The sequence below is a fragment of the Oryctolagus cuniculus genome, chromosome 7, assembly GCF_964237555.1.
Source record: "Oryctolagus cuniculus chromosome 7, mOryCun1.1, whole genome shotgun sequence".
Taxonomy (NCBI): Eukaryota; Metazoa; Chordata; class Mammalia; order Lagomorpha; family Leporidae; genus Oryctolagus; species Oryctolagus cuniculus.
In genome coordinates, this window is record NC_091438.1 from 158,069,095 (window position 1) to 158,095,567 (window position 26,473).

A 26,473-nucleotide genomic window follows, 5' to 3' on the forward strand; every position below is an offset into this window, starting at 1 on the left:
CTGCAACTAACACACTCTTGATTACCAGGAAAGAAGCTACATTAAATACCCCAACACTTTCTCATCTCTATCAATACTTTTAAAAAGTCTGTCTCTGTTCATTTTGACAAAAATAAGGACAAATAATGGACATTATCGCTATTAAGTTTAATTTCGAACAAAAAACACAACAGGAAATTGCTGAGGTTGAAAAAGAAGGATTTAGTTGGAACACCGTACCTCCACACATAATGTGTGCAGTCAACAAGTCATTAGTTGGATACTAGAGCTTTAGGGCGCTCAAATTTACTTGTGCAAGTTGACCATTAATACCAGGTAACACTGCAAGAGCTGCTCAGCACAGCTCCCACTCCGATTTCCCAATGCAATCACTCGTCAGCGTATTTACGGGAGTTGCTTGGGATTCAAGACTAATCACGCTAAGTAGAAGACGCGGCCATCTGAATGCCAGCGCGCTGCAAAGGGAGCAGACCAGAGTCACAGGAAACCTGGAAAATTCCCTTTCCTACTCCCTTCATCCCATCACACCGACAGCTTCCTGTTTAAAGAGCACAGGACCAAAAAGGGCGCCCTGGATGACATGGTGTCCAGGAGCATTCTGAGTCGCCAGCACGGCTCTGGGGCAGACCATGCTTGCTTGTGACTCAACTACTCGGGGTAGAGGCAGTGTGCTTTCATAAGCTCACTCAAACTGGAGAAGTAATATTCTGGTGTGCGGTAGGGAATGCCGCGGCTGCAATCAAGCAGAAAAGACAAACACAAGTTCCAGAATCCCCAAATTAAATTTCATAATTGGTCATCTAGGAAAACCTCCAAACATTATCTTCAAGAATGTTATAAATAAGACATCTTCAATCTTTCAGGTTATCCTCTTGTGCAAATAAGGTTTAATTTATAATAAACAAAATGAATCTTGATGTGAATGGAAGGGGAGAGGGAGTGGGAAAGGGGAGGGTTGCGGGTGGGAGTCATTGTAATCCATAAACTGTACTTTGGAAATTTATATTCATTAGTAAAATTAAAAAAAATTATAATAAACATACAAAATATTACTAAATACAATATTTTTCAAGGAGTCAGACGTATTATTTCTGTGACCAACATACTTTAAATAATTCATTTATTTTCAAATAAATACCTCCCAGCACCAATAATAATGCCGAAAGTATTCAGTTTTAAACCTAAATGCTAGCTGCTACTTATCTAGGAACTTCACAAATCTTAAAGGCACAAATTTCAAAAAGACTTAGTAATTTCCTTTGCCACCCTGTAAAGACAGAAAGATAAAACACTAGTTTTCAATTCAGCAGCTCCATCACATTCATCGTTCCTCTGTGGATAAAACACAAGATAGCAAAAAGAGGAAACAACGGGCATTCAAGACTGAGCGGTGAGAAGTCGGAATTCTGTGCCTAAAACAACGGGGTCTGTGGTGGGGCAGGCACAAGCACCTGCTACAGGCCGCTGTGCTGTACTCTTGAACGTGGTGAGTCTGATACTATGCAAGTTTCACCTCGATTCATGTTAACCGCAGGGGTGACTTCCTAACTCATATTGGTTATGATAACACGGATTTTCTACTGTTAAAACCACTCTGGTGGCCGGCGCCGCGGCTCACTAGGCTAATCCTCCGCCTAGCGGCGCCGGCACACCGGGTTCTAGTCCCGGTTGGGGCGCCGGATTCTGTCCCGGCTGCCCCTCTTCCAGGCCAGCTCTCTGCTGTGGCCCGGGAGTGCAGTGGAGGATGGCCCAGGTGCTTGGGCCCTGCACCCCATGGGAGACCAGGAAAAGCACCTGGCTCCTGGCTCCTGCCATCGGATCAGCGCGGTGCGCCGGCCGCAGCGCGCCAGCAGCGGCGGCCATTGGAGGGTGAACCAACGGCAAAAGGAAGACCTTTCTCTCTGTCTCTCTCTCTCACTGTCCACTCTGCCTGTCAAAAAAAAATAAATAAATAAAAATAAAAAAATAAAAATAAAAAAAAACCACTCTGGGTTCCTCACATAATGTCTTTTTGAAAAGGGAAAGTATTCTAATTAAGGCCCACTATTGCACAGTGCTTCACTTAAAACTCCAAAGACATTCATTTTTCAGAATTCATTTAGTTTAAAAAAAAAAGATTTATTTATTCATTTGCAAGTCAGAAAGGGGAGTGGGGGATGGCAGAGAGATTCCATGTACTGGCTCACTCCTCAAATGGCCAAGGTTGGGTCAGGCCAAAGTCAGGACCTGGAAGTCTATCAGGGTCTTCCAGGAATGGCAGGGGTCCAAGCACTTGGGTCATCTTCCAATGCTTTCCCAGGTGCATTAGCAGGGAGCTGGATCAGATGTGTGGCAGCTGGGCTTTAAATCGATGCTCATACAGGATGCTGTTGTCACAGGTGGAGTTTTAACCTGCTGTACCACAGAGCTGGCCCGACCTTTCTTCTTTAGAAAGAGTAAGTAAGGGGCTGCATTGTGCCAGTGCCTGCATCACAGCATCCCACTGAGCGCCAGTTTCAGCCCCGGCTGCCATGCTTCTGATCCAGCTCCCTACTGATGCGCCCGGAAAAGCAGCTAAAGATGGCCCAAATGCTCGGGCCCCTACCACCCACACGGGAGACCCAGAAGGGAGTTCAAGGCTCTTGGCTTAAGCCTGGCCCAACCCTGGCTGTTTTGGTCATTTCGGGGATGAACCAGTGGATGAAAGATCTCTGCCTTCTGAGTAAATCTTTAAAACAAACAAACAAAAAATGGTGACTCACTTAGGCTGCCTTTGATATTCCTGTAAGTCAACCAGATCATCATTTACTCTAAGTAGGTAATGAATACCAGACAGATCACATGACACTGACTGGAATTTCTATTCTGGAATCCTGGATTCCTCTGCTACAAATATTTTAGAGACTGCTAAAAATATAATTCCCAAGGAAACAAAGGTCTTCACATTTATTAGTTATGAATGCTATGAGGTATAAAATAAACAAAAGGAATCGCACCAATTAGAGCTACTATCCTTGCTTCTAGTCATAGGCAAAGAAATGATGGTACAGCAAACGTGAGGAGTATTTTGTAAGTCCTGTGCTCACAAAGGGAAACCCGAGGCAACAGGGCTTCAGTTACAACACAGGGCCACAAAAGAGCCAACAAGATTTTCAGGGCAAAGTCCCGCCTTGAAAGAAACCTTTCTGAGCAGGTATGTGGGGAAGAGCCAGCTGCCCTTCCCGGTTTACTGGTCAGAGGACAGTGAGCCCAGCTCCGTGCACACTGCTGTTGCACTGCTTTGGTCGCTAATTAATCTTCTCACATCTCTCATGAAGCCTTATGCTGGTTGTGTTCCTGGGTTAGAAGCGCCATGGAATCAGGCACAGGGCCTCCCGTGCTTTCTCTTATTCTCCAAAGCACATCTACAGAGCTTGTCCACAGACCGGATGCTTGAGGGAGCGGCTGAGACGGGCACATGTTTGAACAATGCAGCTGTCACTCTGATTTCCGTAAAGACGGCACCTGAGCTTGGTCTTCCGGCACACCACACACCCACGTTCCCACTACGGCGTGTTCAGAAGCTGGGCAGACCCTCGACCTACCTGCTTGAACACTTCTTCATCCTGGTGCGTGGTTCTCACCAGCTCTTGAATGAAGCCGTAGGGGAGATTCCTACACAGCATGTACGGCACTAGGAAGGACGGCTGCTGCAGGGACCTGCGGACCCCCAGAGGCCGGGGCCGTGTAAGGACGGAAGCACAGGGACGTCACGTCAGCAACACTGCCCAGCCCAAAGCCAACCTGAAGCCTCCCCGGCATCTGCACAATGGTTCCAAGCAAGAGTCAACCTTTCTTGGCATCAGTGATCATTTCTTGGCCTTTAAATGAAAATATGTACAGGAAGTTTTTTCTATACAGAGCCCATTAAAAATGAAGTATTCCATATTTCCTTCATCAGTTTATGCCTCATCCAAATCAGGGAAAAAAGATTAGCTGTGGTCTTTTTAAAACTTTTAATTTTGGCCAGCACCATGGCTCACTTGGCTAATCCTCTGCCTGCAGTGCCAGCACGCCGGGTTCTAGTCCTGGCTGGGGCACCCAGGTACTAGTCCCTGTCGCTCCTCGTCTAGTTCAGCTCTCTGCTGTGGCCCGGTAGGGCAGTGGAGGATGGCCCAAGTGCTTGGGTCCCTGCACCCACATGGGAGACCAGGAGGAAGTACCCGGCTCCTGGTTTCAGACTGGCACAGCGCCAGCCGTAGAGGCCATTAGGGGAGTGAACCAACGGAAGGAAGAGCTTTCTCTCTGTCTCTCCCTGTCTATAACTCTACCTGTCAAAAACAAACAAACAAACAAACAAAAAAAAACTTCTAATTTTGGGGGCCAGCACCATGGCTCACTTGGTTAATCCTCTGCCTACGGCGCTGGCATCCCATATGGGCGCCAGGTTCTAGTCCCGGTTGCTCCTCTTTCAGTCCAGCTCTCTGCTGTGGCCTGGGAGGGCAGTGGAGGATGGCCCAAACCCTCGGGCCCCTGCACCTACATGGGAGACCTGAATAAGCTCCTGGCTCCTGGCTTCCGAGTGGCTCAGTTCCAGGCACTGCATCCATGTGAGAAGTGAACCAGTGGATGGAAGACCTTTCTGTCTATAACTCTACCTCTCAAACAAAACAAAACAAAACAAAAAAAGGCTTATTTCTTTGAAAGACAAAGTGGCAGAGAGAAAGGGAGAGAGAGAGAGTGGTCTTCCATCTGCTGGTTCACTCCCCAAATGGCTGCAACTGCCACGGCTGAGTCAGGCTGGAGCCAGGAGCCTGGAGCTCCATTTGGGTCTCCCACGTGGGTGCACCTGGGCCGTCCTCTGCTGCCTCCCAGGCACATTAGCAGGGAGCTCTCTGGAAGTAGAGCAAACCAAGACTTGAGCCAGCACCCACATGGGATGCCGACATCACACGCAGCTGTGCCATGTCTGTCCCTAGTCTGAAACACTTTAAAAGCTTTAGTACATGTATATAATTTTTCTCATCTCTATAAAAGTTCTGAAACATACAGTTATGGTATAGAAAGTAATCTAAGACCAACCAGAATGAAGAAATGTGGCCATGTCATCTTTCCTTTAGCTATTTTTGCACAGCTTTATGGGACTCTCAGAAACAAATATAAACAAGTATATCACTTTGGGTGATTCCAAAATTCCGCATTCCACCACCATTCTTTAGTACTGAGTAACAGGGCCGGCGCTGCGGCTCACTAGGCTAATCCTCCGCCTAGCGGCGCTGGCACACCGGGTTCTAGTCCCGGTTGCCCCTCTTCCAGGCCAGCTCTCTGCTGTGGCCAGGGAGTGCAGTGGAGGATGGCCCAAGTGCTTGGGCCCTGCACCCCATGGGAGACCAGGAGAAGCACCTGGCTCCTGGCTCCTGCCATCGGATCAGTGCGGTGCGCCAGCCGCAGCGGGCCGGCCGCGGCGGCCATTGGAGGGTGAACCAACGGCAAAGGAAGACCTTTCTCTCTGTCTCTCTCTCTCTCACTGTTCACTCTGCCTGTCAAAAAAAAAAAAAAAAAACAACAACAACAACAACAAAAACCAGTACTGAGTAACAGAAATTGTGCCACCTGTGGAAAGTGAGGAACCAGTGTTCCCTCAAGGACCTCCATGCCCTTCAAGCAGCTGCACTTAAAGTAATTGCTAATTTTCAGCAATGATGTCCATATATTTCTTTTATTTTTCAAAAGAACTATTTATTTGAGGGGCCGGTGCTGTGGCACAGCGGGTTAATGCCCTGGCCTGAAGCACCTGCATCCCATATGAATACTGGTTCGAGACCCAGCTGCTTCACTTCTGATCCAGCTCTCTGCTATGGCTTGGGAAAGCAGTAGAAGATGGCTGAAGTCCTTGGGCTCCTATACCTGTGTGGGAGACCCAAAGAGGCTCCTGGCTTCAGTTGGGCACAGCTTTGCCGCTGCGGCCAAATGGAGGGTGAACCATCAAATGGTAGCCTCCCCCACCCCCCGCTTCTCCTCTCTGTGTAACTCTGACATTCAAATAAATAAATAAATCTTTAAAAAAAAAAAAGATCTACTTATTTGAAAGGCAGAGAGAGAAGTGGAGAGAGAGAGATTGAGAGAAAGAGAAAGGTTCCATCCACTGGTTCATTCCCTAAATGGCCACAATGGCCAGAGCTGCGCTGATCTGAAGCCAGAACCAGGAGCTTCTTCCAGGTCTCCTATGTGGGTGAAGGGGCCCACGGATTTGGACCATCCTCTACTGCTACCCCAGGCCATAGAAGGGAGCTGGATTCGAGGTGGAGCAGCTGGGACTTGACCAGTGCCCATACTAGATGCCAGCACTTCAGGTGGCAGTTTTACCTGCTATGCCACAGTGCTGACACCCACATAGTTCATCAATAGTCCGTTTCAAAAAGCATACAGCACCCTTAAAATACACCTAAATTTATGTTTAAAAATTGCTTTGTACTACTTTAGAAGCTGAGGTAGAGTTTCATTTTCACAGTATTTTAGAAGAAAGGAACCTCAGCGCTTAACTAACACACCCCTCCACTTTACAAGCAAGGAAGGGATTTATCCCCGGTGGCGCAAAGTGGCTGGACCACCTGATATCCACGGATGGACAGAGTCTGCTCCCTGCAAAGCTGCGTGCACCGAACAGTTCCCCATACCTGGGCTGCGTGAGGGAGCCCTGCAGGACCAGCGCAGTGTGGGAGATGCACTGTGAGCGGACGTTGCTCAGGAGCTGGCTGACCGCGGGCTGGCTGCACATCTGCAAAGGAGAGGGGCGGTCAGGGACACAGCACACAAATCATCTCTCGACTGCAAACTGGGAGGAGCCAGAAAAGGTCAAGCGCACAAACGGCACGCTCTGCTCTTCCTTTATTCCTCCCAGGGCGGGGCCCCTGCTGCTGAAACCGCAGTCTGGGAGGAGCGCGGAAGCCCCGGAGACGTGTGTGCGTCTGCTCCTGCTAAGGGTGTCCACTCCAAAGAGGCCTTTCACAAACAGCAAACCAAAGGCTGTTGGACAACTGGACTCCTTCCTACTGTGAAACTGTGACCAGGAAGTGCAGGAGATAAAAAACACTGAAGTCAGACAGCACGCAGTGTCACTCAGGCAGCCCCGCAGGTTAAACCCAGGTTATGATATTATGATATATGAATGCAGCTTCCCGAGTTTCAGTTCAGCCTTGGAACTTGTTACGTGATTCTGGACAATTACAACATCGCTCTCACGTTTATTTGCTTATCTATATAATGGAACAAACAGCACCTGTCTTGTATTGGGTTCCAACTGGACTAATTAAACACTGTGAGAATTCAAGCTAAGGGAGACTCCCCATAGCTCCTCGCAGTCGACAGTCACTCTGTAACGTGACGGTAAGGGTTATGACAATCAAAAGTTATTGGGGCCATCAAAATCGTGGTTGGCACCCAACTGCAGGTATGGTGAAGAGAAAGGACTCTGAGGCCAGGCCACCTGGGTTCACTTTTTGACCTCACCCCTCACCCCTCTCCGCTCTACTGGGGTGTGAGTTCCAAGGGGGCAGGGATCTTTCTTGTTCATTAAGACACCCCAAGTTCCTAGGATAATATGGGGCACAGAGTAGTTGCTCAGACAACACAAATCCATGTTCTTCAGGGGTGGAGAGAAGACCATTTACCAAACAAATAGTCTGGGTCTGGGGGGGGGGGGGGAATTGGCTTCGTATTACCTTTGGTGCTTTTTTTTCCTCTATTCCAACTCGGTCAAAACACTCAATGAGGTAGTTCAGCATATCGGTCTCTTTGCAGGTTTCAATGGTAAAATGGTCACTGTAGGAATCCCAACTGCTTGCTCCACCAGAGGCTCCCAAACTTTGGAGAAGAAGGAAAAAACCAGCTGACTCGCCAGCTCTCGCTGAGGCCCCTTTGTCATTGCATTTGCAGCAGAAAGCCTGTTAGGACCCCTGCACCCACGACACAGCACAACGCTCATGCAGCCCGCACTGGAGCCGACTGCTCGTCCGCCTGTTCCACGCCCCAGAACAGTCACTTCTGCCAGACGTGTTATAGACCTAAGAAGGGAGTCTGATCTCAGTAGGGACGACACCTTATAAATGCAGGACTAAGAACGGCTACCACGCATGAAGCCGCTGACAGGATGTGCCTTGTGTGTACACCACACTGACAGTGTCACTCAGGCAGCCCCGCAGGTTAAACCCATATTATGATACTGCTGTAAGTCAACTCTTTAGGAGAGAAGTTTATAAGCGACTCACAAATTATCCCTCATCCTCGTGGCTTCTAGGAGATTTCAAAAGCCACCTTCTAGCATTTGGCAAAAGGATTAGAGTTTAAGAAGAACATCCAGTTAATGCTATCCACAGAAACATTTCCAAAACTGTTTCTTTGCTTTGTGAAAAAGCAAAGCACTCTGGCTAAAACAATGCCCCTGTAACAGGAAAAACCAGACCCGGCTCTAGTCCCGGCTTCACTGCTTGTTACCCAAGCCCACAGCCTGTGCCTCACCTGTGGGGAGGCTTCCATGAAATCCTGAGCAAGCACTCTGGGGAATATGAGCAGTGACAACAGGAAACACTGCTGTTATTAGTCATAACTATTCTCTGAGACAGAACCCAAAGATATTCTCAAGGGTTACGTTTGAGGAAATTTAAACTCAATCACTGACAGGTCATATACCAGATCTGGTGTTTAATTTGCAGACTTAACTGGTATACACAAAAGATATGAAGAAATTAATCACGACACAGAAAGCAGCTGAGAGTTTAAAATGAAGAGGAAGTGAAAACGTAATCTCAGTTTGAAAAAATCCCAAGTGAAGATGCTAGAAGGGGGGAAGAACACGAGCAGCTTGAAGCACCTGCTGGCTTCCACCTGGGGCAGACAATACAGGACCAAGGGCCTGCGCTGTGGCTGCTGCTTGTGGTGCCAGCATCCCACATGAGCACCAGTTTGCGTTCCAGCTGTCCCATTTCCAATCTAGCTTCCTGCCAATGTGCCTCGGAAAGCAATGGAAGCCGGCCCAAGTAATGGTGGGAGACCTGGATGGAGCTCCTGGCTCCTGGTTTCTGCTTGACCATTGCAGCCATTTGGGAAGTGACCCATCAGATAGAACACCTCTCTCTCTTTCTCTCCCTCTCTCTGGAACTCTGCCTTTCAATTAAATAAACCTTAGAAAAACCACATTGCTTGAGAAGTTAACAAAAAAATAATAAACTAAACTAAAAGAACTGAGAAGAATTGAGAGATCGGCATGTTATACACACAGACAGATCCACGTAACTCATTCTGGAATACATACATAACTGACCTTAGAATTTCAGGAAAAATACAATTAACCTTGAAGTGAAATTGTGATATGAAGGCATTTCAGTAAAGAAGGTGAAAACAGCACAAACTTTAAATTCTAGGCTTTCAGCCCAGAGCCTCGTAAGTTTCAGCTCCTATGACCTAAAATCTGGGTCTGCAAGGAGGGGACGGAGCAGGCGAGGCTGTGGGGCACTCACAGGAGTAAGGCCGCCGACTCCCAGCCACCTGGGCAGGTTAACTGAGCCAACCACAAAGCAGCTCACCAACATGGGAAGGAAATCCTACAAAAACAAAATGCTCATGTCTGATAGTTTTTGGTACACTGTGCTAATTAATGGTAGGATCTGGTATCTGCTAGTTGGTCTGACAACAGAAAGCTCAGAAAAAGCAACACATGGATAACAAAACGACAAATAAGAGAGGGAAACAGAGACAGTCTACCTGCAGCGCGCTGTGTTTCAAGCTGAGACTCTTCCCCTGACGTTACTGTCTCCTGACTATATTCACGGCACTTCCCAAACGTGAACTCTGATCATGCAGGCTTCTATCTGTGCATCGCTGAGGCTAACTTTCCTCTGAGCAGTTCTCGTAGATAACAATGAAAATATATCATCTGCTTGTTTAGAATGAAAATTTTAAACTCTACGTTTCCTGGATAATAGGCCCAATATTCCTTGCACTTTTAGATGTCTGAAATGAAAAGTATCTTGTGTTTGACAGCGAGCGGCCCTGACAGCTGCAAGGAGACAGCTGGATGTGGGTCCACAGGCAGCGGAGAAACTCCTTAGAGGGCGCTGCCTCCCGCGACTGCCATTCCTCTGAGTCCATTCTCAGCAAGACGTTCCTTTTAACTTTTCTAATTCCAAATTTGAAGTATGATTTCTTTTTTTATTAAAGATTTATTTATTAGGGTCGGTGCTATGGTGCAGCGGGTTAACGTCCTGGCCTGAAGCGCCGGCATCCCATATGGGCGCCGGTTCAAGACCTGGCTGCTCCATTTCTGATCCAGCTCTCTGCTACGGCCTGGGAAAGAAGTAGAAGATGGCGCAAGTCCTGGGGCCCCCGCACCCGCATGGGGGACCCAGAAGAAGCTCCTGGCTTCAGATTGGCGCAGTTCCGGCCGTCGTGGCCAATTGGGGAGTTTACCAGCAGATGGAAGACCTCTCTCTCTCTGCCTCTCCTCTCTCTGTGTAACTCTGACTTTCAAATAAATAAATATTTTTTAAAAATTAAAATAAATAAAGATTTATTTATTTGAAGGGCCAGTGCTATGGCATAGGAGGTTAAACCTCTGCCTATGGCGCCGGCAGACCATATGGATGCCAGTTCTAGTCCCAGCTGCTCCTCTTTCTGATCCAGCTCTCTGATATGGCCTGGGAAAGTAGTGGAAGATGGACCAAATACTTGGGCCCCTGCACCCGCCTGGGAGACCCAGGGGAAGTGCCTGGCTTCGGACCGGCTCAGCTCCAACCACTGAGGCCATTTGGGGAGTGAACCAGCAGATTTAAGACCTTTCTTTTTGTCTCTCCCTCACTTTGTCTGTGGCTCTAATATAAATGACTCTGAAAGGCAGAGTTACAGAAAAAGAGGGAGACGAGAGAGAGAGAGAAATCTTTTATCCCCAAATGGCCTAATGGCCCTGTGCTTGGCCAGGCCGAAGCCAGAAGCCAGAACTCCATCCAGGTTTCCCACGTGAATGGGTAGATGGCAGGGGCCCACAAACCTAGGCCATCTTCCATTGCTTTCCTGGGCACATTAGCAAGAAGCTGGATGAGAATTAGAGTAGCAAGGACTAGAACAGACACTCACATGGGATGCTGGCATGCAGACAGTGGCTCAACCCACTGCAGCACAATGCTGGCCCCATGTTCCTTTTAATTTTCCTTAAATTCAAACCCCTCACTGTCACTTGAAATATTTTTCAAAGTATTTCACTAAGACATGAAAAGCAACAATGTTTGTAGAAGACTTTATCTTATGCCAGGCAATACATCAGAAGGCACTCAGAATATATTAGATGGCAGATGTTAAGGTGCCCACATCCCATAGTGGAGAGTCTGGGTTCAATTCCTGACCTTCGCTCCTGACTCCAGCTGTCTGCTAACACAGACTGTGTAAGGCTACAGCAGTGATGGCTCCAATAATTGGGTTCTTGCCATTCACAGGGAGACCTGGATTGAGTCTCTGCCTCCTGGCTTTGGTCCTCAGCCCAGAGTCATTACAGGCATTTGGGGAGTCGGCCAGTGGGTGCGTCCTCTCTGTCTGACTGCATCTCTGGCTCTTAATTAATTATTAAAAAAATAGAGAATTTTCAAAGGTAAAAGAGTTTGGTGTATTTTAGTGATAATTGGTAACGTACCAAACAGCCAGATGACTTTCAAGATAAAGAAGCAGGAGTGGGAGGTGGATGAAATAAAACTAAATAGGAGGGGCTGGCACTGTGGCATACAGGTAAAGCCACCACCCGCAGTGCCGGCATCCCATATGGGTGTTGGTTCGAGTCCCGGCTTCTCCACTTCCAGCTCTCTGCTATGTCCTGGGAAAGCAGTGGAAGATGGCTCAAGTCCTTGGGTCCCTGCACCTGCATGGGAGACCTGGAAGAAGCTCCTGGCTCCTGGCTTCGCATCCGCGCAGCTCCAGCCGTTGCGCCCAATTGGGGAGTGAAGCAGTGAATGGAAGACCTCTCCCCCTCCCTTTCTCCTTCTCACTCTTTCAAATAAATAAATAAATCTTTAAAAATAAATAAATAAAACCAAATAGGAATTTTTTAAAAAAATGAGAATGTAGAATAAGCCCCAAATAATAGGACCCACCCTAAACATGCCAAAGGAACTCAGAACCATAGCATGGAGAGTGGCCAGGCTCACCAAAGCTCAGCCCAAGTGTCAATGGTCAAAGTTGACTTATGGGGATTTTTTAGATTCAAAGTGAAAGAGTTGGATTTGAATTTTGAAGGCCATTCTGAAGGAGTGATGCATAATTTATATGTATAAATTTATACTATCAATAAACCTCTAAAATATTTAAAGTAGCTCTTCATTTTTCCTCAAAAACTTTTTAAAAATTCATGATGCTTTTACAACTGCAATATGCTGAAATCTTAGAAACATATCACAGTGAAGTCCTAAGAGGATCTAAAAAATTATACCTCCCTCTTGGAGAGGATGTGAACTGCCTTTTGATGCCTCCATCAGCAGTCCCACTTAATCGTGTAATGCACCTAATCAAAAAGCAGCTTGGGGGTCCACATAGTGGCACAGCAGGTTAGGCTGCCCTTTGGGACACACACATCTTGTACACTGGCTCCAGTCTGTGTTCCGTCCCAGCCACGCTGCCTCCGCCCAGCTCCCTGCTGATGTGTGTGGCAAACAGCAGAAGATGGCATTAAGTCCCTGCCACCTGGCTTCAGTGTGGCTCAGCCCCAGTGTGGCCATCTGGAGAGTGAACCATTACATGGAAGATTCTCTCTCCTGTCACTCTGCCTTCCAAATACATTTTTAAAAGTCTTAACAACAGAAGAAACATAGCTCAATCCTCTGAAAACACGATGAAACGACTCATGGGGAGGTAACGCCGTCCCACGAGCGCAGACTGAATCCCATTTACACCCCAGACAACCTGCTTCCCAAAGGGACTCTGCTGCAGCTCCCCCCCTCTACTAACTTCTCAACGGCAGCCTGGAAATCCTGCTTTTCGCAATGTGAGGCAGTCAGACTTGTGCAGGTTCAAGTTCCATAAACTCATTCAAGAGATGCATGCCAAGCACCACCGGAGGCCCCGGGGCACAGCACTGAATCAAACGGACGGAGGCCTTGTAGATGTGGCCGTTACACTGAGGGGAGTGGCAGTTAAAAACCAACTAGGCGCGTGCTATGGAGCCAAATACCTGCAGCGCACAGCAGAGGGAGGGGGCACATCGTGTTTAATGTGATGAGGTCAGGGGTCAGGGTCAGTGACCCTCTGATGAGACAGTATGCACACAACACACAGAGGTGAGGGGAGATGTCCAGGGAGGGAGGGGGGAAGAAGGGTGAACTCTGTAGTGGAAGAGACCAAGCTTTGCCAGGGGTGGAGACGGGCTCCTCAGGAGGAGGCCTGCTGACTTAGCAGAACTCCCGCTGCGTGAAGAGACACGCCCACCTCTGGGATCCGTCCTGGAGAAGCAGTGACGGAATGTCCAGCGACTCCCTGCACGGCTCCCTCCTCTATCCTGCAAGCCTTCTCCTGAATTCCGCCCAGCTCAGCGCCGTGCACCTGACGGCTCCTGCAGTCTCTCGATCCTCGGCAGTTATTTGAACGGTGCGGGCAGAAGCTTTGACTTGGTGCAGAGGAAACTTCCAATTAGGAACCAAAGTGTTCAGCAGTGAGTCGGGCATTAGAAAGAAAGTGCTAGTGCACTTTCTTACTCCAAGTCACCTAGAAAACCCTAGTAGCACTTTTCACTCTGTCTTCGGGGGTGCACATGTGGCAGCATCAGGAACCCTGCGTCAGCCTCTGCCGCCCTCCCGAAGGCTCCTTTACACGGAGTCTGGCTTCACTGAGGTCAAGAAGGTGCTCAGAGAAATTCAGGGTTAGAAGCGAAAGCAGGATCCCTGTTCCCTCAGACGGAATGTCCTTCACGGGATCTGCTTCTCTCTCCCCTCTCCCGCTCACACACACCCCAGGTCCCAGCCCTCTGCCATCCTCCACAGCAGTAACCCTTGCAGCTGCATTTCGGAAAGCAGTGGATGACTCACAGGAACACTCTCACAACGGACAAAGGAAGAGTTCCAGACCTAGAGGCGGGGGAACTGAGTGATGATTTAGTTTGCTTTCAGGTTTGTAGTAAACAATGACACATACAGTTGTCTTCCACACTTACCAGACAACAGCAATGACAATGTGCCACGTGCCCCTTTATCACGAGAAGGTCCTGACACTTACACACTGCCTAGCCCCCCACTTGACCCTCTCCTGCCTGCAGTCAAAGCGCACCCTCATTAGGGCTCACAAGTTAGTTCGTAAGCACTATGCACATGCAGGGTGAGCCGGCACTCCTGATACCTGGACCCAAACTGGACACAAGAAACATCATCACCACCACCACCACCTTCATCATCATCATCACCATCATCATCATCATCCTCTTCATCTTCTTCATCACTACTGTCCCCAGCAAGTGCGAGGAAGAGGAAGGAGAAGGGATTGTCGTACACACTACCTCACAACAGAAAGCAAAAAAGGCAGTCAGGGCAAAGGAGAAACAAGACGCGGAGAGCTTTCGCAGCCGCTGTCTTCTTACGGAAACCTTCCCTAGAAGCTTCGTCCACTGCCATGCAGAAGCACAGCGGGACATCTGAGAGGAGGGGCCGCCTTCGTGGAACTCTGCTTCTTTCTAAGAGGCGGAAGTGACATGCAACCAAAATCAAAGTGTCAAGGCAGCAGCGCCACTCAGCAGAAGCAAAAGGCGCCGGGCCCAGATGTGCCCCCCAGCTCCCCGCTCTGATGGTGTTTTAGCCACCAATGGCACCAGCACAGAAACTCAAAGAGGTGCTGTGAGCCCCAACTCAAAGACAGCCCTGACCACAGTCTCTGAAATTCATCTGCAACAAATGACAGGTGAACCAGACTGCAGGAAACAAAGTTCATTCTCTCTCCCTTTTGTACACAGAGGAGGAGGGAAGAGAGGGATGTGCAACAAGAGAGCAGCCCACGCTTTCGGACGCGGTCAAGGTCTTGCAGAAGTGCGGAGTCAGCCAGCGATACGGGTTAATAACCCCAAAACAACCCCCAAATACCCCTGAGGTCAGTGCCACACAGCGGTTCTCCCAAAGCATGTTAACCTCATTTCCCTGCACTGCACACGCACACGCAGCTGCTTGCTGACCGATACCTAGGAGAGGTCCTCAGGGGGGACAGACGTCTGCGTGTAGCACTGGGCGAGGCGGGCGGGAAGGGCGGGCCCATGCTGCTGGGCCGCTGTCTGGAACTGCTAGTGGGTACTGCCTGGGGGCTACTGGTGAGCGCACGGAGGCTTGGGGAGCTTGACGGGACGCTGATGCTGGGGGACCGGGGGGTGGGACAGGGGGCACCCCCCCACGGGTGGGTGACAGTGTAGGGGCGATAGCGGGGAGACGAGGGCTGGCTTCCTAGAGCAGTTCCAGAAGCTGTGCTGTGAGGACTGAGGGAAGCAGAGGCAGAAGGCGTGGCCACCTGGCTGGCTGCCCGGGAGGGTGAGGCAGAGGGTGGACCTAGCGTGGGCACAGAGCTCCAGAAACTGGCAATGGGGGTAGGGCTAGTTTCATAGAGGCTACATTAGTAGAGGGAGGGAGGAGAGAAGAGAAAATCAAAGAAACATTTGAGATAAGTAACTAAAATGGAAAGCATCAGGATTTTAAAGAAGTGTACAGTTACATCCTGTATCTGCAAACATCTAAATAACCATAACCTAATTATGGACTCAGCCATGGGCTACATTTATAAAGCCCACTCCTCAGTAAATAGTATAGCAGACAGCCATTTGCTTCTAAGATTTAACTGCCAATGGCCTAACCGTGGATAGCAAAGTAACAAAACACCACCAAAAAACCCCCAATTTGGAAATGATATCACTTCCAACGACTGAACCCAACCCCCAAACAGACTATATACCGTAATCTGTGTGACACAGATTCTCATCATGAGTAAACCCTCCCTTTTCTTATGTATTTCACAGCTAACCAATCAGATGTGCAGAGAGAACCACACTGACCTAGACAAAGAGCTGGCCCCGAAGGAGCCCACACTGCAGAACATGGGGCTTGTTCCTGGGTTGGAGCCAGCATTCAGCATGAGATTTCTGTCTGGTGACCGAGCTGCTGCTGCAATGGGCTGGGATGTGGCTGTCAGACTGGCAAAGGGGTTTTCATCTCTTGTCTGAGTAGACATCATTAGTACTTCCATTAAAATCTGGCCAATTAAGTCCTTAAAATCAGAGAACACTGTTGGAAAGGCAGAACAGAGAGCAGGTTACACACAGTTCTTCATTCGCGTGATCCTCAAATAAACCAAAATGATCCAGGGTGGCTCAATGTGGTATCCCAGACTGGATTCTGGAGCAGCAAAAGGACATGAGTGGAAAATCTGGCAAAGATTCAAATAAAATCTGGTGTTTAGTTAACAGCAATCTTGTAGTTTTTGAAAAACATGTTATGCTCATGTAAGATATCAACATGAAGGGAAATTGGGAGAAATGTACATAGGAATGTCCTACACTATCTTTGAACCTTTTCTTTAAGTCTATAAAATTATTCCAAAATTAAAAGTTCATTTAAAAAAAATGGGCAAACTGGTTAAGTTGATGCTTGGCATGCCTGCTTCCCATATCGGAGGGACTGGTCAACTCCCAGCTCTGCTTCCAACCCCTCGTTCTGCTCAGGTGCACCCTGGGAGTCAGCAAACGATGGCTCAAGTACTTGGTCCCTGCCAGCCACATGGGAAACCTAGATTGAGAGCTGGGCTCTTGGCTTTCTCCTGGCCCTGCCCTGGCTGTTGCTGGCATTTGAGAAAGGAGCCAGCAGATGGAAGATTTCTCTGTCTCTCTGCTTTCAAATTAAAAATGAAACTAAGTTTAAAAAAAAAAGTAAAATAATATAAAAGCGGGAATGAAGTCACTGCTGTAAAACACAAAAAAGCTGGGGCCGAGCTGTGGTGTAGCAGGTTATACGTCCTCCTGTGGCGCCAGCAACCCATACAAGCACCGGTTTGTGTCCCAGCTGCTCCTCTTCTGTTCCAGCTCTCTGCTATGGCCTGGGAAAGCAGTGGAAGAGGCCCAAGTGCTAGGGCCCCTGCCACACATGAGAGACCTGAAGAAGACCCTTGCTCCTGGGCCGGCGCCGCGGCTCACTAGGCTAATCCTCCGCCTAGCGGCGCCGGCACACCAGGTTCTAGTCCCGGTTGGGGCGCCAGATTCTGTCCTGGTTGCCCCTCTTCCAGGCCAGCCCTCTGCTGTGGCCAGGGAGTGCAGTGGAGGATGGCCCAGGTGCTTGGGCCCTGCACCCCATGGGAGACCAGGAAAAGCACCTGGCTCCTGCCATCGGATCAGCGCGGTGCGCCGGCCGCAGCGCGCCGGCCACGGCGGCCATTGGAGGGTGAACCAACAGCAAAGGAAGACCTTTCTCTCTGTCTCTCTCTCTCACTGTCCACTCTGCCTGTCAAAAAAAAAAAAAAAAAAAAAAAAAAGACCCTTGCTCCTGGCTTCGGATCAGTCCAGCTCTGGCCACTGTGGACATGTGGGGAGTGAACCAGCAGATGGAAGACCTCTCTCTCTTCCTCTGTCTATAACTCTGCCTCTCCAATAAACAAATCTTAAAAAGAAACAAAAAAAAAAAAAAAAAAAAAAAAAAAAAAAAAAAAGAAGCAGCTAACCCTAGCTTAGGGGATAGTTTACCACACTATAAATGCAACCAGGTTAATATTTCTTAGCTCATATGCAGTTTACATACAGTACACTGTGAAGTCCGAGGTTCAGAAGATTATGAAGGGTCCCATAGTAAGTCACCATCTGGCTCTCTACAGCAGGTCCTACATCCTAGTTTCCTTCTCCATTTTTGCAGCTCTCAACGGATTTACTGCTGGTCTTTAGATACATTCAAAATATTTCTAAACAAATGAAAATTCTGCCTCATGTAAATTTTACCTGATTTGAGAATGTTAAGACTTACAGCAAGAAAACTGCATGGCAGGGTTCTGAAACAAGTAGTTGCCAAGCTCCAAGGAGAGATTAAGAAGGTGCCACCAGGGGCTGGTGCTGTGGCGCAGGGGGTTAATCATCCGCTTCTGGGATCCATCCCATATGGGCATGGATCGAGTCCCGGCTGCTCCTCTACTGATCTAGCTCTGTGCTATGCTCCTGGCTCTGGCCATCGCAGTCACTTGGGGGTTAACCAGCAGATGGAGGACCTTTCTCTCTGTCTCTGCTTCCCTCTGCATTTCTACTTCTCAAAATAATAAATAGAATCTTTAAAAAAATAACAAAAAAGAAGATGCCAGCAGAATGACAAACAGCCTACCCACCCCAGGGAACACAAAGGACCTGCCCCTCTCTGGAAGACGGGCAGCACTGGAGAGCGAAAGGCGGTCTCCTCCGTGTTCACCTGTTCGCTTACAGTGCATCTGCTGAAGGACTTTTGGTATAAGACCCCCATCTACACACCAGCGAGCAGAAGTGGCACAGGCTCCTCTCCTGAGAGGTTCTGTCCCAGTGAGATGCCAACACACACCCCTCACAGACCTCTTCTGTGTGACTATCGTAAGGAAAAGTAGCAGTGCCCTGTAAGGCTGGCATCGTGCTGGGATTTTATTATTTTGTTAATAAGCTGGCTTTGCAAAGCCTCTTAAAACAGAATCCTGGAGACACAGCAAGATGTCATCATGCTCTGCCTTGCTATGTAATTCAATCAGACGGATTCAGTCCACTGTCAGCACACGCCTGGGAGGCACTGGAAGCAGGTACAGGCACAGCGAGTGCCTCTCTCAGAGCTCCAAGACAGACCCAGGCACTCCCACTTTCTAAGAGGAGTGAAGCCTCTAAGCCCCTTCTTTCTGAAAAGGAAAAAACTTCAACCCTGAGACAATGGAGGTCATTAACTTATTTTTTATCATTTCTTTTGTAGAAATCGGGAAAGGAGAGGGAAAATAATGGCTACCCAGTACTGTTCTCACCAACAGGCATGTCCAAAGTCTAAAACACAGCTCTGAAGTGAGACGGCACGAAGTCTCACACGTTATTCCCTTAGAAGCACTCTGGAAGAAGATTGCTGAGCAAGTCCTACCTTCTTTTGGGTTCTGCTTAAATTGTGCAGAAAGAGAAGAAAGAAAGATAACATCTCTGTCGCGATCCTTCCAAGAGACGCGGAAGATCTTACAGACCAGCTGTAAGGCCTGCTCTTCGGACACCTCAGGGCCCGAGGAAGGCTCCTGGTAAGGAAGAAGATTCAGGGGTTAATTTCCAACAGGAGGGATGAGTCAAACACATAAGGAGGAATCTTTCATTCATTCTGACTTAATTCACTAAGGAGGATATTTTCAAACTATGTTCAACCATCCACACTGATTACAGGAAAATAAACAGTTACTCGACTACTCACAACCTTGAGGTCTCGGGAGCAATCCCCATGGGAGCATAAAAGGGCAAGGGTGTCCCTGGGAGCCGCCCAGGAGGAAGCATGCTGAAGGATGCGCCTGCGCCCTCCCTCGTCTCGTCTCAACTTCAAAGCACCAGGCTAACGGTTTAGGTAAATAACCAATTTTCCTTCAGGAACTGATCTACAATTTCGTATTTCTCACTGCAGCCTACTGCAGAGAAAACAGTGCAGACAACATAAAGCCCTGCACCACTAGGAGGCCACACTCCCACTCTAATTGTCATGTGCTGCTGAACAAGTCCTGCTACCTGCTGAGCAGAAAATGCTGCAACTGCCTCTGTCATGACGCCAACAAGGCAGACATACATATGTTTAAAAACCCTAAATATAGGGAACTTAAGTTCACATAACAAAATACAAAAATCCTCCTGGTTTCAAAATGCTTTTACTTGCTCCTGGATTCTACACGTGCTTGCTTCAGTTCCCTACCAGCTCCTACAGAAGATTGCTGACGACATAACCATATACTTGATGGAGCAAAAGACTAACAGAAAAAAAGTCTAATTACCTCTGAATTCTTATTACAATCTACATTTCCTGACTAAAACATGGACCCGAACCAAAGACTGCTGAAGGATGTGATCACACAAAAGGCCTGAGTTCCCCCTGCAGCATCAGGACAGCAAGGCTACCCGTGCTTCTTCCAGAGAACACAAACCACCAGCACAGCATCTGCTAACAAGGCTCACGTGGACAAGGCGTGTGCTGGGGTGCTACGCTGACAAGGCTCACGTGGACAAGGCGTGTGTATTGGGGTGCTACGCTAACAAGGCTCACGTGGACAAGGCGTGTGTATTGGGGTGCTATGCTAACAAGGCTCACGTGGACAAGGCGTGTGCGCTGGGGTGCTACGCTGACAAGGCTCACGTGGACAAGGTGTATGTGCTGGGGTGCTACACTGACAAGGCTCACGTGGACAAGGCGTGTGTATTGGGGTGCTACGCTAACAAGGCTCACGTGGACAAGGCTTTGTGTGTACTACTCTAACAGCGCTCACCAAGGCGTGTGTATTACCTGCAGCCACACCGCCGCCTGTGTTTCAGCTCCTACCAACCTTGTCACCGAGGCTCCTCTTCTCTCTTCGATCGTTTTCATCAACCTCCATGTTTTCAATTCCTGAATCCACATCCACCTGGGACATGCTTAAGCATAAAAGACAAACACATCCTTTACCTTTTATAAATCCACACAATGTCACAGCTGCTGCTTGGATAAAATCTTAAAACATCAGTCAAAATCCGGACAGCAAAATGATAAAAAGCTCATTTTTTTTCTTACTAAGTTTTAACAGTCCTTCACATAATAGAACATTCTGTGTTTCACATGTGTTGGAAATATTTTTCCCAAGTTGCCATTTTCTTGGGCTCATTTAAAAAAATCATTAGACTCTATATACATACTTTTAAATTGTATAAAATTTAATCAAAGTCTGATTACAGACTGGTTAAGTACATATCATTTTTTTCTCTGCATTAAACATTAGTCCAAAGCACCATTTGTTAAAAAGACCATCCTTTTTACATTAGTAAGAAATCTCATGTAACACACGTCCAATTTTCACAAATGATGGGGGGGGGGGAGTCTATATCTCACTGGACAATCTGCCCCTGGGCCAGCAGAACTCTGTCTTCCTAAAACTCAAGATACACTGAGCTCTGCTGGAGGAATGCCTCCACTCCGCTCTACCTTCAGGGAGTCCTGGCCACGCCTTCTCTACACGGCATCACGGGCTCCTTAAAAACGCCGAGATGCAGACTAGAATTTCATTGACTACAGATCAAACTGGAGAGAAACATGTTACATCTCTTGTGCATTTAGAACTTCCTTAAGAACTTTCAATAATCTTGTATTATTTTCTCTACAAAACTCTAAGCCTTCTTTTGCTGAATTATTCGTAGGTACCAGCTAGTTTGAAACACAATTGTGAACAGGACCTTTTTAAAAATTAAATTTTGGGGATGGGTGTTTGACCTACTGGTTAAGACGCCTGAGTTCAACACCCACTTCCAGCTCCTGACTCCAGCTTCCTAATGCAGACCCTGGAAGGCAGCGGTGATGGCTCAACTCTTGTCACCCGAACGGGAGACTTTCTGAGTTTCTGCCTCTGGTTTCAGTACTGGCCCAGCCTGGCCAATGTGGGCATCTGAGGAGTGAACTGTGGAAGATAGCTCTCTCTGTCTCTGCCTCCCTCCCTGCCTTTCCAGTAAATATTTTCTTCAATTAGGTTTTCTAGTTTCTCTTGCGGGCACATGGTAATGTATCTATTTTAAATACACATCTCTTGTAAGTAACTTGTTTACTTATACACAGGTAATCAATTTGTCTCCACATAGTAACTGTTTTGTTTCTTCCACTCCAATCTTTAATTGATTTACTGCTCTGGCAGTGCCCCACAGTACACAGAAACAGAAGTAGCAGTCATTTCCATTCTGTTCTTGATTTTAAAGACAGTGATTCCAGTGTCTCACTACTGAATATCAGAGTTGCTGCAGTTTTTGGTAGATGCCCTTAATAACAGTCAGAAGAAGATAGGCTATGCTGGTGAAACACATACACTCGGAAATCTTAGAGGCTTAACACTATAGGGGTTTATTTCTTGCTTACGCAAAGTCTGATGAGAGTGAAGCATCCTTACTCCATCTTTAATCTATGCCATCTGCAATACACAGCCTCCAAGGTCACTGGAGCAAGAGAAGAGAGGGATGGAGGAGGAACATCGGCTCACTGCCTTCACCCAGAAGTGACATATGTCACTCCCATTCACAGTCTCCTGGCAGAACTAGTCACTGGGCCCCACTCTAACTGCAAAGGAGACTGGGAAATGGCGGGGTGCTTGTGGGACACTGGGTAACCTGTCTGCCATGCTGTCAGTTTACGGGTACCTCTGTCTGTCCCTCACTGGCTTAGGTTTTTATCATGACTTGATGTGGAATTACACCAAACCTGCAGTCAGCAATATTATAAGGACTTTCCCTTTAATATATAATATAGTGGATGATATTTATAAATTTGTCTAATGTTAACACACCTCTGAATTGGAGATAAACTCAAGCTGCTGCCCATCAATTCTATTACATTATTTTTTAAGTAAACCTATAATTGAAATATATATATACAGAAAAGTGTGCAGGTATTTGGCTAAATAAACTCTCCTAGAGTAATGGAATTAACCCCCAGAAGAGGACACAGAACATCAGTGTTATCCTCAAACCCCCTGACTGCTGCAATCACTACTGCCCTGGCCCACAAGTGACCATGGTCCTGGCATCTAGCTCCAGACTAGAATTGGGTTGGTTTTTATGCGTTATGATATCTGATATATAATTATCCTAAGATTTCTGCAAATACATATGTTCATGAGTATGGCTATGTTATTGGTTTCATTCTGTGATATTATTCTTATCTGGTTATATTAAGGTCATATAAGCCCTGTAAATTGAGTATAAGTGTTTCTTACTTCTTTAATTATCTGGAAAAAAATCTGTAAAATTAGAATTACCTAGAAAATCATATAAGCAGCGAAAATTTAAAACTCTTCCTCAGGGGTGGGTGTTTGGCCTGCAGTTAAGACATCCTTGGGACGCCGCCCCCATTCTGGAGTGCCCGAGCTTCAGTTATAGCTCTGTTCCAGTTCCAGCTTCCTGCTGCTTCATACCCTCAGCGACAGCAGGTGATGGCTCAACTGGTTGGCTCTCTGCCTCCTATGTGAGAGACTCAGACTGAGTTTCTAGCTCCCAACTTCAACCTGGGCTAGCCCCAGCTGCTGCAGTTTTTGGAAAACAAAGGAGCAGACAGAAAATTAATCTGCCTATCATAGTCTATGTCAAATAATAAAATTTTAAAAAAAACTTAAAATTTTTTCTTTGGAAAATTACAAAATACAGACTCAAATTTATTCTCTAACTTTTGATTATTTCAGTTTTTTCTCCTTGAGTCAGTTTGGGGAGAATAATGTTTTTCTACAAAATTCATTTTCATTCAAATTTTGAAATTTATATGCACTTTCCATACTAATTTTTCATAGAATTCTCTTCAATTACAAATGATACTGAATGCCCATTCGTGTAGGCATTGTTTTAGATAAACAAGACACTAAAAACAAACAAACAAACAACAAAAAACCCTACCACAGAGAGCTATATCCTAGCTAGAGAATAAACACAATATGTAAAACATATATTAAAGGATAAATGCTCTGGGAAAATGAAATACAAATGAGCAGAGAAAAGGCAATTAAGGGAGCAGCCACTTCCTGCTTCAGCTGGGTGGGCCTGGCCAGCCACAGCCACAACCAGGGAAGAGCGTTCCAGAAAAGATCTGTTCTCAGAATTCTCTGTTAGTTTTCTGTTTTCCTTCATTCATTTCTAGTATGTGTAAAGCTTCGTATCTTGCTCTAAGAAACAATTCAATAACAGTAAGGAAATTTTGGTATGTAATATTTTATTATTCAGTTCAAGATACTTTCAGATTTTCTTTGAACTGGCCTGCATTTAAAGTTGTCAAACTGTTTTTAAAGGTCTATCTTGGCTGGCGCCACGGCTCACTAGGCTAATCCTCCGCCTGCGGCGCTGGCACACCGGGTTCTAGTCCCGGTCGGGGCACCAGATTCTGTCCCGGTTGCCCCTCTTCCAGGCCAGCTCTTTGCTGTGGCCAGGGAGTGAAGTGGAGGATGGCCCAAGTGCTTGGGCCCTGCACCCCATGGGAGACCAGGAGAAGCACCTGGCTCCTGCCATCGGATCAGCGCGGTGCGCCGGCTGCAGTGCGCTGGCCGCGGCGGCCATTGGAGGGTGAACCAACGGCAAAGGAAGACCTTTCTCTGTCTCTCTCTCTCACTGTCCACTCTGCCTGTCAAAAAAAAAAAAAAAAAGGGTCTATCTTTTGGGCCAGCGCCATGGCTCACTTGGTTGATCCTCTGCCTGTGGTGCCGGCATCCCACATGGGCGCCGGGTTCTAGTCCCGGTTGCCCCTCTTTCAGTCCAGCTCTCTGCTGTGGCCTGGGAGGGCAGTGGAGGATGGCTCAAGTGCTTGGGCCCTGCACCTGCATGGGAGACCAGGAGAAGCACCTGGCTCCTGGCTTCAGATTGGCATAGCTCCAGCCGTAGCGGCCATTTTCAGGGGGTGAACCAACGGAAGGAAGACCTGTCTCTCTCACTGTCTAACTCTGTCAAATAAATAAATAAATATTAAAAAAAAGGTCTATCTTATTTTTTTTTTTTTTTTGACAGGCAGAGTTAAACAGTGAGAGAGAGAGAGAGACAGAGAGAAAGGTCCTTCCTTTGGTTCACCCCCCCTAATGGCCGCTACGGCCGGCGCTGTGCCAATCCGAAGCCAGGAGCCAGGTGCTTCTCCTGGTCTCCCATGCGGGTGCAGGGCCCAAGGAATTGGGCAATCCTCCACTGCCTTCCCAGGCCACAGCAAAGACGTGGACGGGAAGAGGAGCAACCACACAGAATCCAGCACCCTGACTGGGTCTAGAACCCAGGGTGCTGGCGCCGCAGGCGGAGGATTAACCTAGTGTAAGCTTCGGCGTCAGCCAGGTCTATCTTAATGTTCTAACATCATGTACTACTAGTCAGAAAACATAACCTGTCTCATTCTGACTCCTCAGGCTTTTGACAGATGAGTACTGGAAAATAAAGTATATTTTCCATGTGTAGGGTGCCAGTTCTGTATCTTTCAGTTAGGTCAGGCTTGTTAGCCATGCTGTTAATTTGTCTGTGCTTACTCATGTTTATTCTCCTTAACCTACCGTCAGGTAAAACAGATGTTAAAAAAATCTCCCATTGTTACATATGTTGTCAGTTTCTTGTAATATTTGCAGCATTTGCTTTATTACATGTTGATATTATATTACAAAGTATATAGACATTTGAAACTGTTAACATTCTACTGATAACTAGACATGTAACATTACAGAATGCTTATTTCTAGTAACTCTTGGTGCCTGAAAGTCTAACTTATTAATACCCTTACCCTAATCTTCTTCTAGTGTTTGCCTGTTTCAATCTTCCCTTTAGACCTTTTTAAAAAAGATTTATTTATTTGAAAGGCACAGTAACAGAGGTGGGGTAGGGGGAGGTGGGGAGAGAGATCTCTCATCCACAGGTTCACTCCCGAAATGGCTGCAATAGCCAGGGGCTGGGCCAGGAGCTTCTTCTGGGTCTCCCGCGTGGCTGCAGGGCCCAAGCCCTGGGGCCATCCTCTGCTGCTTCCCCTGCTGCATTCTCGGGGAACTGGATCAGAAGTGGAGCAGTCCTGGTGCCCATATGGGATGCTGGCACTGCAGGCAGTGGCTTTAACTCAATGCCACAGCACGGGCCCCTTCCTTTTAATTTCTCTCTGCCCTAACGTCCCAGGCATGTCCTCTGTAAAGAAAAATAAAGCCGGATCTGTTTTGTTTTCAATAAATTGCTGGGTTCTATTTTGACTTTTAACTACAATTTATTGTGATCACTGACATATTCTGGGTTTTTGTTACCACTTTATTTTGTGCTATTTGTCTTTTAAAATTTTTATTTTATTCCCTTTGAATTGATTTACTTTCCCTCCATCCTCACCCCAATCTCTCTGTTCCATCCTCTTCCCTCATGGGTTTGGAAGACACAGCAGTCCCCTATTATCTGCCGTTTTACCTTCTGCAGGTACAGTTACCCATGGTCAAAAATATTAACTGGAAAATTCCAGAAATAAACAATCTGTTAAGCTTTAATTTTCACACGAGCCTGATGAAATCTTGGACCTCCCCACCCACTTGGGGCATGAAAGACCTTCTCCCAGCACACACCGTGTGCTCTCATCACTCAGCAGCCAGCCGCCTCAGAGATCGGATCTGCTGTCAATGTTATCCCAGTGCTTATTTCAAGTAATCCTTGTTTACTTAGAATAGCCCGAAGTACAAGACCAGTTTGCAAAGGAGACACACAGCATGGAGCCTGCGAAGACAGACTCACTCCAGTGCTGTGCGGCAATGCTGCGGGGGATACAGGAAAATACAGCAGGGCGTGACCAGCCTTGCGGTGCAGACACCCCTGCCC

General features: G+C 47.4%; 1 protein-coding gene across 3 annotated transcripts in view; it reads right to left on the reverse strand.

Annotated features, from left to right (window-relative positions):
• The window catches only part of UBE4B (ubiquitination factor E4B), a 128,691-nt gene that overhangs the window by 40,139 nt on the left and 62,079 nt on the right, over nt 1-26,473 (reverse strand). For 2 of the 3 annotated variants that reach the window (XM_008265943.4, XM_051858091.2), the window contains 8 exons: nt 20,494-20,581; nt 19,068-19,212; nt 16,007-16,235; nt 15,149-15,565; nt 14,320-14,472; nt 7,680-7,821; nt 6,636-6,736; nt 3,564-3,678 (listed from right to left, as the gene is read on the reverse strand). In XM_008265943.4, coding sequence (XP_008264165.2) covers nt 3,564-3,678; nt 6,636-6,736; nt 7,680-7,821; nt 14,320-14,472; nt 15,149-15,565; nt 16,007-16,235; nt 19,068-19,212; nt 20,494-20,581 — 1,390 coding nt within the window. The remainder of the gene's footprint in view (nt 1-3,563; nt 3,679-6,635; nt 6,737-7,679; nt 7,822-14,319; nt 14,473-15,148; nt 15,566-16,006; nt 16,236-19,067; nt 19,213-20,493; nt 20,582-26,473) is intronic. The other variant, XM_017346595.3, reaches the window with a different exon arrangement.